General features: G+C 43.1%; 1 protein-coding gene across 1 annotated transcript in view; it reads right to left on the bottom strand.

Moving 5' to 3' along the window:
• EMILIN2 (elastin microfibril interfacer 2) overlaps positions 1–13,889 on the bottom strand; it is a 36,362-nt gene extending 22,473 nt beyond the window's left edge. Inside the window, exons 1-3 of the mRNA XM_062632890.1 lie at positions 13,673–13,889; positions 13,385–13,507; positions 148–323 (exon numbers count right to left, since the gene is read on the bottom strand). Of these exons, the coding sequence (XP_062488874.1) occupies positions 148–323; positions 13,385–13,507; positions 13,673–13,797 (424 nt within the window). The 5' untranslated portion in view covers positions 13,798–13,889. The remainder of the gene's footprint in view (positions 1–147; positions 324–13,384; positions 13,508–13,672) is intronic.
• Positions 13,890–15,275: the final 1,386 nt, after the last annotated feature.

Genomic DNA, 15,275 nt, shown 5'->3' with positions numbered 1-15,275 from the left:
ATGTTCCCACCACACCATGTCTTCCATATGGCTTTTGTACCTGCCAGTTGCTGAGTTTAATAGAAACCATAATGGCTCTTATACTTAAAAAGACAAAACAAGAAACCAGACATGACCATGCATACCAAAATTCAAACAAAAAGTTACCTAAGCCTTTCTTCACAACAGCTTTTGCTGGTGTTGTGGGACGACGAGCAGTGTTTGGCTTTTCTGCTGGGCCTTCTTTGCAGTCCTCCCCTTTGTACCCAGGACAACATCTCCATTCCAGCTCTGTTACTGTCTTATATGCAACTGTGTACCGAGGTCTGAAACTTGTCCGGTATCTGCCGAAACAGAAAGCATTTTAAACAATCCATAACCTAATCTGCTATTTAGATTAAAACAAAAATTAAAACTTTTTTTTATTAAAAATAATTCTTTTCATCTATGATTTATTTTGTCCTTCAAATATCAAATGAAAAAATGTTTCTACCTAGGTTTTAAAGTTACCTGCCCTCAACACAGTCATGTCAGGGAGAGCAAATATGGCCATAGAACAAGGGCTTTCATGTATGAGCAGAGGGGTAATATGATGTGGGAAGCGAATTTTCAACTCATCAGACACTGCTAACAGTGACCACCAGTGTATTACTCTATAAATTCAAAAACCTTTTTCCTCTAACTGTTTTACATTGCAAACCCACCCACAGGGCTGCTCTGGCAGCAGCTCTTCTGGACATCAAAAATTGTTTCTGCCTTTGTCCCACCTGCCTTTCCACAGTCTCCACACAAGCCATTCCTCAGAATCCATATGTAAGGAGCAGTCAAAACTAAGAGGAATATTACAGGAAAAGACAAAATGGTGAAAGCATGAGTCAGATAAGGACATGAAGAGTCAGATGAAATGCCACAACCAACAAAGGAATCTTTCCTACTTCACTAGTTAAGATGAAAATGGTCTTGCAGACAAACCTATGCACACATTACATACATAAGTCTTAAGTTACCCCAACTAATCACTCAAAAGTTAATAAATGGCAAACTGATTCTGGTTGTGCAACTTTCTTTAACCACAGACTTACTCCATAACTTTGCTCCAGCACGTGTACCCCATGTTCAGCTGCATTCACACACCAAGGTATCCCACCAGACCATAGGCAGAGGCTGTGCTGTTTTAGAAAAACTAAATCAATTTAAGGTACCATTTTGGATTGAGAGAGGAGGAATATAAGTAAAACAGGAATTTGCCACATGAGCTCTATAAATTGGTATACCTGGAATATGTAAGAAACAAAAAAGTTATCTCAATTTCTCATATTAACTCCTTTCTTTTATAAAATTAGTATCATACTACTAACTTTTCTATGGCCTTTTCAGATCTTCTTAAGGTTATTTCAGATTAGACAACAGTTTGCATGCACTAATGAACAAAAGGCTCACTTCACAGCTGAGGTGTCCCTAAAGTAGTGGTATCAGCAGAACAAATACAGGACAGCAGCAAAAGACTCAGCTCTGCAACAGATTTCACTCCTAGCCTGGCCAGGCTCATAGGAAGTGTATTTTGAGACAGAGAATACAGAACAGAATGGGCACCAGAAGCAGGCATGCGAACCAGACCAAAATCAATCACACGTTTCATTAAACACTGCCTTGTATTAATATGCAAAATTTGTTACTGCAGAAAATAATAAGCAATCAGCTACCAAATGTAGACTTACACTGATCGTGAAAGAGTTCACATTATAAGTCAAACTGCTACTCTTCAAAGCTTCTCTTGCCATGCGTGTAAATAATTACTGAAATAATTCTGTATACTTTTATTCACCTTTCACCTTCAGAGACATAATTTTAATATAATATCTCACATCTGATAGCCATTTGCTACCACTATCACTTTATCTACGATTTCTCATTTAAGGGAGAAAAAATTAACTAGAGACTGTCATATTTTTTCCAACTGTTTGGGGGCCAAAGTGTAGTTTATTCTAATAAACCTCTCTGGATTCCCTTCTCCTTGTCAATCTTTACAAGGAGACAGGGGCAAGCTACGCTGTAGCTCTGTCGATTAGCTGCTTGTGACTGCTGTAGTTTGCTGTGGTTGTAAGCTTTCCAGATTCTGACTTGAAGCGTGTAAACACAAGAGCAGGTTTCCAATCCTGTTTTACCTTCACAAAACCATATATATGAAACAGCAGTAAACTGCACTCCAGCTCATCATTTCTTTTAAAGTTTTCACTAAAACATCTGCTGATTCTGCCTGCAAATGTGAAGTACAGACATCCCCAAGGTCAAGTGCTTTAAAAATTGAGAAGTGCAACGTAGAGGGCACCACTGGGAAGGACAACATCCCAGCCACCCAGGAACTTCCTCTTCCTTCTCCCTTAGCTAAAGTATTAAACTGTATGTTGTATAGGTAATTTGGGTTTGATCCCTTTCCTTCCAACCAGCTGCCAGAGTCAGAGGATGGAAAGGATTAGCTAGATGCTTTAGTGTTTGGAAGTGGTTTTGAAAGTCATTACAAGCTCTCTCACAACACCACATTACTGAAATGCAAACTTTGAACTTCCAGATAAATTTTCACATGCTGGAAATGGTCGTACATACTTTCCTCTGATTTCCATAAAATACTTAACTTTGTGTGTGTTTCTCTCTATACTTTCAGGGCCAAACTCCTTCCTCAAAATTACAGTATTTCGATTATCTTCAAACACCATTATGCTTTTCCATGTTTTCTTAACAAGGTTTTAAGAATATAGCTGAAACATTTTATAAAAGGAGCAAGAAATACTTTTATGCAAATTGTGCACATCTACACTCAAATTATGGCAGGAGGGTTTTCCTTGTCCTGTTTCTGCCATTCTTTTTATACCTTCTCTATAGTCATGTTCATCAATGTGGACACCTTCAGATGATATAACCAAATGCAAAAGAAGAATTATCAACAAATTAAAAGAAATTAAGCTTAGTATTTTCCATATGGGCAAATTATAAAACTTTTCCAAACTCCATCTTAAAAAATAAGCAAGCTTGACATTCTCACTCTTTATTTCATAATTTCATGATCCTAAAAATCATAATATAGAATCATAGAATAGTTAAGGTTGGAAAGGACCTTAAGATCATCTAGTTCCAACCCCCCTGCCATGGGCAGGGACACCTCGCACAAAATGTTTTCATATGATTTAATACAAAAATTATTTGAAATGCAGAAGAATTCTCCCCTTCTAAGTTACAAAGTATGAACAGAATGCATCTACAACTTTAAAAAATGTTGTAGCAGTCTATTCCTTACAAATTCTTTCAAGTCTGAGAGCTCAAGCAAATACATGAATTGGATCTGTTTTGATTTCAGCTACAGCACATCAAATGCAGACCAACCTGAATCCTAAACTACATTTCTCCTGGAGAAAAATTAAGTTAGAATCAAAATGCTTCAAAATCTGGATGTAGAACAGCTTTTACATTTTACATCTTGAACTGTGGTCACAGGACAGCTATGCTCATGGATGGCTCATAAATTAAACTGGGGTTTACTTACCAAGAACTACTGCTCCTCTCTACTGCCAGTGCAGCTGAATGGATCACACAGCTAGTCCCATTTACTTCAGCAAAGCTAATCATGTAATGCTGGGCACAAGGAACTTATCCTAACACTTTTCTAATTTGAATCCAGTCACATAAAAGTTTCTTAAATATCACAGCTTCACAGCTATAGCTTCTGTGCTGATGATATGCTTCAGACACAGCTGTGGATTTTGCTCATACAAGGAATGGTGTCACTGTGCCAGCAAGACTCAGATGCAGTCATAAATGGCAGTCACCAGCATGCATCCAGCTTCTCAATCATACAAGTTTTTTAAAGGCAGAACTTCTCTCACTCAGTGGATTTCCATGGAGGAGCTGGAGACCTCCAGGATCTTGCCAGGATGTAACAGTCTATCAGCAGTGAATGCAGTTATATTCTTGGTTACAGTTCTAACAAAACAAACCAGAAAGTTCTGCTAGGGACCGCATCCTGAGAATAATTTGTCATTCTACATGTTTTAATGACATAGGAGTGGGAGCTACTAGAATATACAAACCAGACATGTCTTTATATATATTTGCAGTATTCTGGATCCAACTGCTCACTCAGTCACAGCAAACATGTTACATACAAGTACAAACACACAAAACATAACATGCCCAAGTTTCACACATCTTTTTACCTTGTAGGTGTGAAAGATTCCTAGTGAGACAATTCGGTCAAAAGGGTTCACAAATACTACAAATGAAATAATTATTTTAGAATGCATGAATAAAGGGTGATTTTAACAGTCTAATCTTTCCTTGCACCAGAGAAAATAAGAACATCTGGGTTTTAGGAATCTTTCCACAACAGGCCTACAACTACCAACACCTACTACCTTCACCATGAATTCAACATGCCGATCAAATGAGAAAACACATTCAGAACACTATGCAAATCTCCACTTTTAATATTCAAGTATTTCACAGTTCAAATAAAGTTGTATAGTGTGGAAATATTTCTCCTTTTTGAAAGAAAAGTATTTTCTTAGGAAAATGCTTGATTAAAAATACATGTTTGCTGCAAATGCTAGACATTTTGACTAGGCAATGAGCTATAAATTTCTTGTGCTAAACCACAGAAGGAAGCAGTTAGCAGTGATATTTGGAATGTCACCTAATAGCGATAAAACAAATCAGAAACATTTGGACAAAACTGGTAGGAAAACATATGGCTCAGTTCTGTAACTAGATATTAACATTCAACCTTTTGTGAAATGCAAGGAGATAAGTGCCACCACATCCTCACTGTGAGCAAGGGACTGCAGAATCAGCATATGTTTCTACATAAGTAGTGTATAAAATGCTTATTCTGAGCACAAAACTTCAGAGTTGGTCCAAAATTCTGTAGTCACTGGAACAGGTCCATAACTTCAGCAGCCTGCAAATCACAGGCTTATTGAATAGGAGATAACAGATTGTCACTGTTTATTGCTCTAACCACTCTGGATCCATTCTTTGTAAATTACATAGTCTGCTCTTGCATGTCCCAGACACCTAAATCTTCAATATATTGCAAGGGGAGTGCTGAAGTAGCACACAGACACCCCACAAAATACTACCTAGAAGATGTAATTAGATGCAGTCATATTTTGACCAAGCACTTTTTATTCTGTAGGCTGCAAAGGCTTGCACTGAAAATATACCTGTTGACCATTTATACTACACAGTTACTAAACTAGAACCAGTTGTTCCCAAGTTTTCTGTTTCCCAAGAGTACAGGCCTAATTCCAACCTCTATAAATGACAGCAGAAATCCTAGTTCTACTGAAATCGGGAAGACTTTTAGTGATTGTTTCTAGCAATGAGTTTCAGGACACCTCAATTTCAGGTGCCTACTGTGTAGGTATGGACAGGCACTAGTTGTCAGCATTTCCATTATGGCCAACAGAAATATATAGTCAATACAGCCAGTAGAGTCAAAACAGGGCCACATCTCATCCTAAAGTCATTATATCTACGCAGTTACCTGAAGAGCATGCAGGACATCCCTGCGTTGTGTTTCAGAAGTATAGGTGTTCAGTAAAAGCAAACTGTGGAATCAGTAATAAATCCCAATTATATACTGCAGCAAAAAATCTATCTAAAAAAAGAGTCCTAGTGAATCCCAAAATAGTTTTTGATTTTGATCTGACATTTGAGACACTAAGCTGCTTCCTACAGATAGATTTTAAGAAAGTCTCATCTTTCCACTTCTAATCTTCCTCTAGCTGGCATTTTTGCTTTCCAAAATTTGTATAAAGAATGTCAGTCCATGTGTTCGCAGGCACTGGGGTCTGGGAAATACTTGTTCTTCAAAAAAATGCCACTGACTTTACCCGCTAGCCCAGCCACAGACATCTCAACTGAAGTTCCCAAAAGGCTATGGTCAGGTCTTTATATAACATAATAATCAGGCTCTAATACACATTACCAAAACCAAGCACAGTGTTTTAATATTGTTTGCACTGGGAAAAACACAATTCTGAGGCACCCCTGTGGCATACATAAAGGTATGATGACCTCCATTAGCACATACAACCAAGAAGGCTCAGCTTTTCTGGGCTCTCATAGGCACATAAGCGTGCTTTTAGTAAAGTCTGCACTAATGTATAATATGGCCAGCATTTGCACCAGATCTATTCTGAGCTAAATCCTGCTACTGGCCGAGAGCATTAACAGGGACTGAAGGAAAGCAAGAGAACAAGACAAAGCGCTATGCATCTGTAGGAACACAACCGCCTGTTGTGTACACAACCAAGAAATCACCCATCCAGGTCAGTGCAAAGAGTGCTTTAATATCAGACTATCAGCACTGTAATTCTACTAAATGTGTCATAACTTAGGAATGAGCATTAGAGACTTTTTCCAGTGTTCACTGTTTATTCTGTGCCTGCACACCACCTGCAAAGCACAATGGGAGCAGATATTGTCTATTGTATGGAAGAAATTACTAGGGGGCAGAGACCTGGCACAGGTGATTGTATTCCTCCCTCCTGCTACATCCCCAGCATATAACTCTCAGGACAGCAGGAAAAAAGTTGCTTTCCTCTACACCTGAAGAACACTGTCCCCTCATCTATCAGTGCCAGGGAAGGAGCAGAGAATCATAGTGCCCAGAGTAGCTCAGTACAGCTTGGTCTCTCTTTGATGATGAATATTAGTTCAATATATCTGAGGGAATCTGGCTGAATTTTACTGCAGAGTTTGTTATTTTTTGTTTTATGTTGGGGTTTGGCTTTTGGGTTTTTTTGTTAGTTTGGTTTGCTTTGGTTGGTTTTGGTTTTGGGTTGGTTTGGTGATGTTTTTTTTCAGTAAGAGGGGCAGAAGATTACAGGAACTCGGAGAAGACAGAAACGTTCAACTCTTCCTCAGACAACACCACAGGGTTTCACTTTCCATTCAAAATCTCCAGAAGTGACATTGTTCATTATTTATACAGTGAATTTTGATGCCACCCATCTCATACAGAATTCTTCCATAAAAAAACATTGGGATTCAAAACACAGATTTTCTCTCTTGGGAGAGAAGCGTTTCTTCCTGCAAAGAAGAAACTCTGAAACATTCCCCATGTGTCATACTAGTTATTTCTAGTTGTTGTATGTACATACACACACACCTATCTATCTATCTCTCTCTTTATCTCTCTCTCTCTCTCTCTCTCCACCTCCCTCTCTCTCAGCTGCCAAGGACTTTATTTTTTAAAAGCTGACAGCTGAAGTCCAGTAGGAAATACTAAAAAAATATCTTTCAGGTTTAAAATTTTAATACTCCTGTGTTAATGAACTACCACTCCTGAACACTAGGTAAGCATCTTCTTATGAGGAGAGAAACCAAGACATGGGATGCACTTAAGTAACTTGGAGGCACAACCAGCCTGTGGCAAGGCTTAAAGCACAGCTTCATCATTGGGATTTACAGTCTTAAATTATCATAGATGGTTATCACACAAGATAAACCTATGACAGTCATCCACATGTGGACAGACCAACAGCAAGCTGCTAAAACTCCACTAAATAAAACAGGATAGAAGAACCTTGAAAACAGAGTCCATTCAATAGGATTTCAGAATAATTTTGAAGAGCAGCACCATGATGTAGTCTAACAGTGATGGGACGGCAGCAACTCTGCAACACATAGCAACACCTTCACCTGCCTATTCTAGCAGCACGGACCAAGTTTCTCACCTTACAGCAGTGGAAAGGTCAAGCACAGATGCAGCTCCTAATAACGCTTCCTGAAAAAGGGAGCTCCAGTAGTATCTCTTCTGGTTCTCTGCCCATTAAATAAGTTTATTTCTTGGATCATTCCAAGAAAGAGCTACTGCTGACATATTATTTGAAAACATATACAGATAGAATAGATAAGCAATGCTTTCATGATTGCAAGAGCTAACCGGTGGGATTAGCTGGCACCCCAGATTTCAGAATAACTTGAAGCATTGTTTTGAGAGCTGATACTTTTCAAGACACCAGGTCAAAAATGAACTAGAAAGGAGAGAAAAGGTGAGATGTGAATGCAAAGAAGTCAAACGGGAGCAATTATCTGCAATGTGTAAACCTGGCACTGCCCGCTTTCTAAGGGTGCAAAACGTTCCTTGACTATTTGGGTGATTTATGACAAAATAGGCTTTAAACAGGTCAGCAGCTCCCTAAAAATAACAACTTGTTTTGGCAACATTTCTATGCTTAGTTTCTCAAACCAGAAAAGCATAAAAGCTCTCATTCTTTGCCTTAATGTGAACTGAAGAGCAGTTTGTGATTTTTCTATTTTTTTTAATTACTGGAACAAACTCAAGTGATGTGTGCTATGAAACGTCCCTGTCTGCTTCACAAAGAAAGACTCCGGAGGCAGAGATGCACAATTTGAAGCTCAGGGAGACAGCCAGGAAAGTTTACCACACCCAGCAGGCGCTCCAATCTTTTCAAACAAGCACTCCAGGAAACTGAAGTACGCTCTGAAGGTTTTCAAGTTCCCTCACTGTTTTCAATGCACAACCCCTTAGGCTAGCCTCCCTATGCAGTTAGCTAGCTGGAGCCTATACAAAGAAATTCTGCTTCACACAAAATACAGTAAGGGAATAAAAAAAAATCCTGAAGATCTTTCTAGATCTTTGGAGGGGGAACATTAAAACAGTCCTCACTCTCCCTTCAAGTTTTTGTGCATCCTGAAAGTTTTTCTTATGAGATATGCACTGCTAGAAGCCAGTGGCAAGCATAGGCTCTGGTCTGTGCTAACTTGAGTATCTCAGGTTTGACCCTACCCAGTGCTGAGCATTCTGACACTGGCCTGTACGCTTAATTTCTAGCAACTGAGTAGCCTCAGACAAAACTACCTTGGGAGTGTTGAAAGGCTGAAAACTACATGTGGATTTCCTGTATGTTCCTAGACTGGGGCTGATGTACTCCACCCAGCTTGTTCTGGGGTTGCCAGAAAATGGTAAATCGATGCAGCCATTTAACTGGAAGTCTGATACATTCTTTTGTGGTAATAAAATTTCCACTTTTACTCAATATTATTTTATTAATAAACATTGAATACTGCTTACTAAGAGTGGTGTGTTACTCATAAGTATAGCCATCTATCCTCGTATTTATGATTGCAGAAAACTAGCTGTAAGAGCCTCTAAAGTTATTTCAGTCTTCTCCCTTAAATCTTCCTCTTGGCAGTGATTAAAACTGTGATTAGTTTGGCAGTGGGCTTATTTACGGTCATCTGAAAGTATTAAATGACAAGAAGTTGGAAATTATTGCTCAATGAGAGATTTGGAGAGGCTTGCTAATTTAGCTATTGATTCATTCATCATTTTCTTGACCATTTTCTAAGCATGCACTTATTACACACTGGTCATTAATGTTAACATGAGAAGCTCACACTATATCATGAATTCACATCCCACAAGCTAAGGACAGGTGACCTGACTTGTTACACACTTGAGCACACAGGTATCTTTACCCACATGATCAGAATTAATGGGGGCTGGTACTTGACTTAGGGGATCTGACAAAACATCCTTTCTTCAAGTCCCTGAGCAACCTGATCTAACTTTGAAGCTGGCTCCATTGCCAGCTGGGGGCTACAGGGGGACTAGATGACCTCCAGAGACTCCTCCCAGTCTAAATCTTTTCCTATTTGATTTACTGCCTCATACAGGGAAGCCCCGTTTGCAGTTCTGCAGCAAAGATGGAAACCCAGAAAACATCCCTCTGCTTCACCCACTTCAGTTCACTTCAAACTTTACAATCAAAACCTTACTAGTGAAAGCGGCTTTGCCCAAAAATGCTGGGCCATAAACTGGAGCATCTACGGTACAGCCAGGAGTCCCAACATGCTCTACAGTACTTGAAGCAAAACAAGCAACTGGTGTAACAGCACCCTGCCCTGAAGCATTGACCAGAGGAAGTTCAAGAGAAGCCACAACCCTAATGAGTGTGTATAAACTAGGCAGAAGAGCAATACATTTTACTTTTACCATCAGACAGCACTATTAGTTACAAATTGCTAATAATGCTAATTTAGTTAGTAAATCATCCATAAGAAGCCTAAGAAAGGAAATTCACAACAAAAGAAGTGGGCAGGGATCGCTTATTTGTGAATCAATCTTTCAAATTTCAAAACATATAGGTTCTTTTTAGTGGGAAAAAAAAAACAGTATTTTTGTGTAGGTAACCTTCTGTCCAACGACCCACTAATAAAAGTTCCTCCCTCCTTTGCTAGTCACAGTTTTAAGAAAAATAAATCAGGAGCCCCCCACACTTCAAAGGGAACATACTTCAAAGGGCCTTTCTGCTTTTTCTTTCTACTCCCTCTCTTACTATCTCTTAAGCAGCCACACTTCAACTCACATTTATCCTTGACACCTTAATCAGCCAAAGCATTCACGAACTTCTCAGCAAGGAAATGCACAATCAAGCCCACATACTTATAAAACAACTAAACAATGAAGTGTAATAATTTCCTGAATTTCAACTTAACATTTCTGGAAATATACCCTGTAGCCAAACTGAAATTACAGTTAACGCTCCTAGAAGTGCAGTCATTCCAACAGTGGGGCTTTACTTCAGACAAATGATATTTTAATGGCCCCTAAGGGTAGGTAAAAAGGGTTCATGCACGCATATGATTTTTAGGCTTGATCACCAGAGGTTTCTATTTCTAAAAACAATAAAATCAGTGCTGACTATAATCCATATCTGCAATATACACTCCCTTGTATATGAAGAACATGTGGAAGTCAAGAGTACAACTCTATGTTTAAGGCAGCAAAATGCTGCCATATAAAATGCAGTGAGCTTTTTAATTTAAGTAATTTGTCATGCATAACCTAGACTGAACTTAAACATCAGAAGGGCTCTTTAAACTGAGTCTTCAAATATATCAGATCAACAATAAATCCAGTGACTGATAAAAAAAGCCCTAGTAGTACTTAAGTACTAATAAAACCAATACATCTCTGATACAGTTAAAAAGCTCTTTCTTTATTTGGGTCTCACTGTCTCCACTGTGTGCAGCAGAATGAGCCCTTAGATGAACCACGGGTATCAAAAGAAGACTACACAGGGACCGCAGTTTATTCTGATGAATATCTACTATTTAGTTCATTTTTAACTTGCCTATGTAAGTGCATAAAGGAAAAAGAGAATAATTTCAGAGTCCTCACAGTTATTTCTTTGTTGCTTTTGTATCTCTTTCCTGTCCTATTTTTGTCAACATTAGCTAATAAATATATATAAGCACATTTTGTTACTCAGACCACTATTCCTACTGAATTAAATACTTTTCACAGGACTAAAGCTGGGGGTTTACAGGATTTGAACAGTGTATTTCAAATGCTTTGGATTAGTTCCTTTCCTGCTCTGCTACTAAGAAAAGGTATATACCAGCAACAGACAGAAAAATGCAAGTCACAGCCTATACACAGAGAGTTTTGGACACAATACAATGTAAAGATTTTAATATTCCATCTGCTTTCAGTATTAATCAGCTGGTGCTGTGGTAGGTACTTACAATATTTTATGTGAAGAACAAGGAATGATTTTACAATTGCCATTACAGCTATGAAGAAAGAAGTAACAGCGGTGTTCACCAAAGAAAGTCAAACTGAAGAAACAAAGACTTATGACAAATACCTAATTTCATTCTCAAAAGAACAAAAAGCCCCCATGAGATTGGCCACAGCAGGCGAGACCAAATGTCTGTTCAGCCCCATATTCTCTGACAGCAGCCAACTCCAGATGTTCAGAAACCAAGGACAGACAATGCCATTTCACAGAACCACAGAGTCATCTGGAAGGGATGGGACTTCTGGAGGTCATCCAGTCCAGCCCCCTGCTGAAGCTGGGCTTCCCCATCTGGCTCATGCCAAAGGTCTCACCCGCTCAAGCAGTTCTCCGATCAGGCATTTCCTGGGCTAGAAGCAATGCCTTTGCACTTTCTTTTTTATCTACTAGCAGACAGTCCAAGAAAATCCTAATTTACTGCCTCTGAGATTCCTTATCTTAATGCTTGGTGATTTATGTGTTCAAAGAGCTCAGTTTCAACCACTCCTCACTCCTTCCTAAGACTCTGCACAACAGAGGGCACACCCCATTACACAGCCCATAAGCTCAGTCAGAAGTCCAAAATGGCCAGCTCAACACTCCAAAGAGAAACAAGGGAAATTACACAAGACCGTGTTAGTCAGCTGTCTGCTGCCTTTGTTATTTCCCTCAAATTCCAGTGTTTATATATTTCAATAGAGAAAAAGTTGTGTTTTTAACAAAAATAACAACCCAAACAGAGAGCAGTGCATTTGAATGCCAAATGCCTGACACCTATTGTCACAGGCCCCAGTGTCATTGATGCCTGTAGACTTGTTTCAGTAGCACCCAGGACCTAGCAATATCAGTCTCATCCTCACCATTTCATGTCAAAATAAAAGCTAGTTATTCTTTGTTGTAAAAGAATCCTCACCATCACCTCAGCCCAACTCTAAGCCTAACCAACAAAAACGTACGGGTGTCCTTCCAATAACTTCTGAGTGAAATGGTTTCAGAGCGTGCTTATCACTTACAGCTTTCAAACAGAAGAATGTAAATATTACTGCTCTTCAAGTGAGAAACTGAGGAAAGGGGATTTACCTGAGATTAGTCTTAAAATACAGCAAGATATAGCCATTCCCTGACTCCTGCTGTACGTGCAGGGCTCACACAGCACACTAGGTGGTCACCCTACAGACTGACATACGGTCACACTGAACAGCATGAAGCTTAAAATCAAACCAGTAACTTTGTATAACCCCCTGTAAAAATCTCTGCGGTGGCCGCTCTCCTTGCTGGACAACTGACAGGAGGGATACACAGATTGTAAATGTGCTGGCTCGCATTCCTGGCTCTCCCTTGCTGTTACGCACCGATCCAGCAACGCAGAGCAACTATAAAACCGGGTTTGAGCGCCGCCGTACCCTGCCAAACCCGGAGCAGGGTGCATAGGTGTGCCCCCAGCAGGTGCTGTCGCTCCCACCGCCTACGGAAGGCAGCCTGCGCGTTTACCACCCTGCAACCCCACCACGGCGCCCAGCAGGGTGCTGTGACAGCGCTGCTCCCCTTTGGCTGCGCGCAGCGCACTGCCCGTGCGGACCAACAACGCGCTCAACCTGGCTCTAATTAGCTCCGGCAGCCTTATGTTCACAATGAAACCCAGCGCTTTGTTTGGGGCGTGCTGGGATCAGGAGGCGGTACATGCGCTCCCGCCTCGGTCGGGTGCTTTTTGGGGTGCCGGGAACAGTCCAAGAGCAGCGGCAGCGATCACCTCCCCTCCGGGGCTTGGCAGCGGATGGCCAAGCGCTTTCCCGCCCGAGGTCGCCTTCTCGGCTACTTACACCAGGGTGGGCTGGCAGGGGAACTGGTTCCAGGCACACTTGTATTGGGCCTGGACGTAGCTCTCCGTCCCGTCCAGCACCGAGCAGCTCACGTTCTTGTTCACTATGTAGGCGCACCAGTTCCTGGGGCGAAAAGACAACGGCCGTCACGGTCGGGCGGCGGCGTGAGGGCAACCACACGCCGCCCCAGCCCGCCCGCCGCGGCACTCCGGCTGCCCCAACCCGCCTCGGCTCGCCCCGCCGCCGGCAGAGGTTCCCGCAGGCCCTCCCGGGGCGGGCGGTACTCACTTGCTGCGGGAGCCCGGCCGGGTGTACCGCAGGTGCGGCGTGGCGTGGCTGAGCCCGGCGCCCAGGGCGAGGAGGAGCGGCAGCGCCCAGCCCGAGGGCGCCGCGGGCCCCGGGCACAGCTCCATGGGGCGACAGGCAGCGGCAGCGGGCGAGTGGGGTCTGCGGGTGCCTGTCCGCTGGCTCCGTCCGTCCGTCCGTCCGTCCCGCCCGCCCTCGCCCGCTCCCAGCTCCCTCACTGACGCAAATCCCCCCCACCCCGTTTCCGCCCTCCACGGCGACTCCGCACCCCCTCCGGCCGAGGCGCCGCTCCCCTCCACCCCCAACCGCCCGACCCCAGCCCCGGCCCCGCTGTAGTGCCCCGGCCGAGGAGGAGCGGCGCTGCGCGCCGGCGGAGGGACAGCCGCCGGCCCCACATGGCGTCCGACCGCCATGAGAGTGGTACCCGAGGGGCAGACCCCGCTCCCCGCCCGCTGACCGAGCTGGTCGGCGACTGCCCCCGAGCCTGGTTTTCCCACTGGCATGCTGAGAACGGGGCACGCAGGGTACTGTGCCCTCCCCCCAGGGTCCTGGGGCGCAGGGCAGCCCACAGACCCTGGGCGAATGGGGCACAGGGTTCACCTTCAAGTGGTGTTGGACTCCTATGGAGGAGGTTTAGGTGAGCTTGTCACCATACCTTGACATGGTCAGCATTCCCTTGTGGGGCCCCATGGCACATCCCAGCCCTTTGGACTGGAAGGACTGCTGGTGGCCATCTCTGCAAGCCTTGTGCAGTAGGCCATTATTCATACAGAGAACATTCACTGGGCAGAGAGAGCAATGGGCATTCAGATTCACTTGGGCGTTCAAATCTAACTTGAGCCCCTTGATTGAGTGACCTGCCTGCGTGAGCCTGTCTGCAGTCAGTCCTACCACGATCTGAACCACAGGGGAGGCCCCTCTGTCCTCCTCAGCTCCAGCTCTTTTGAAGATGGTGCTTTGGAGTCAGGCAAAGGGGGAATGGCTTTAAACTGACAGAGAGTAGATTTAGATTAGATATTAGGAAAAAAAAATCTTCACTGTGAGGACTTTGAGACACTGGCACAGGGCACCCAGAGAAGCCATGGCTGCCCCATCCCTGGCAGTGTTGAAGGCCAGGTTGGATGGGGCTTTGAGCAGCCCAGTCTAGCAGATGTCCCTGCCTATGGCAGGGGGGTTGAAACTGGATGATCCTTAAGGTCCCTTTCAACCCAAATGATTCTGTGATTCTATGATTCAAAACTGAACAAAGCATCGAGGCTAGGCCATATCAGCCTGCTCCTACCAGAAGGAAGGGAAGGGAAAGGAGAGAGTTGTGCTTGGGTGGCGAAGAGGTGGGGTGGGAGATCTGGGAGCAGTGCCTGCTGCTGCTGCTGAGTCTGACCACTCCCAACCCTGCCCAGGCCTCCCATGGCCCCAGAGCCACTCAGGCTATGTCTCACATGCGGGCAAAGCAGACAGCCGTGCAGGGCCCTTTCCTCTGCTGTCAGCAGCAGCCTGCCTGAGCTGAACCTGGACCTCATCAGCTGCCCCTACCTGATGAAGCAGGCAGGTTTCATTGCCGGGTTTACAGCTGGTCTCGCCCAAT

The sequence above is a fragment of the Pezoporus occidentalis genome, unplaced genomic scaffold, assembly GCF_034315485.1.
Source record: "Pezoporus occidentalis ecotype Australia unplaced genomic scaffold, CSIRO_AGI_Poc_V1 ctg4, whole genome shotgun sequence".
NCBI lineage: Eukaryota > Metazoa > Chordata > Aves > Psittaciformes > Psittacidae > Pezoporus > Pezoporus occidentalis.
This window is presented reverse-complemented; position numbering and strand designations above follow the sequence as displayed.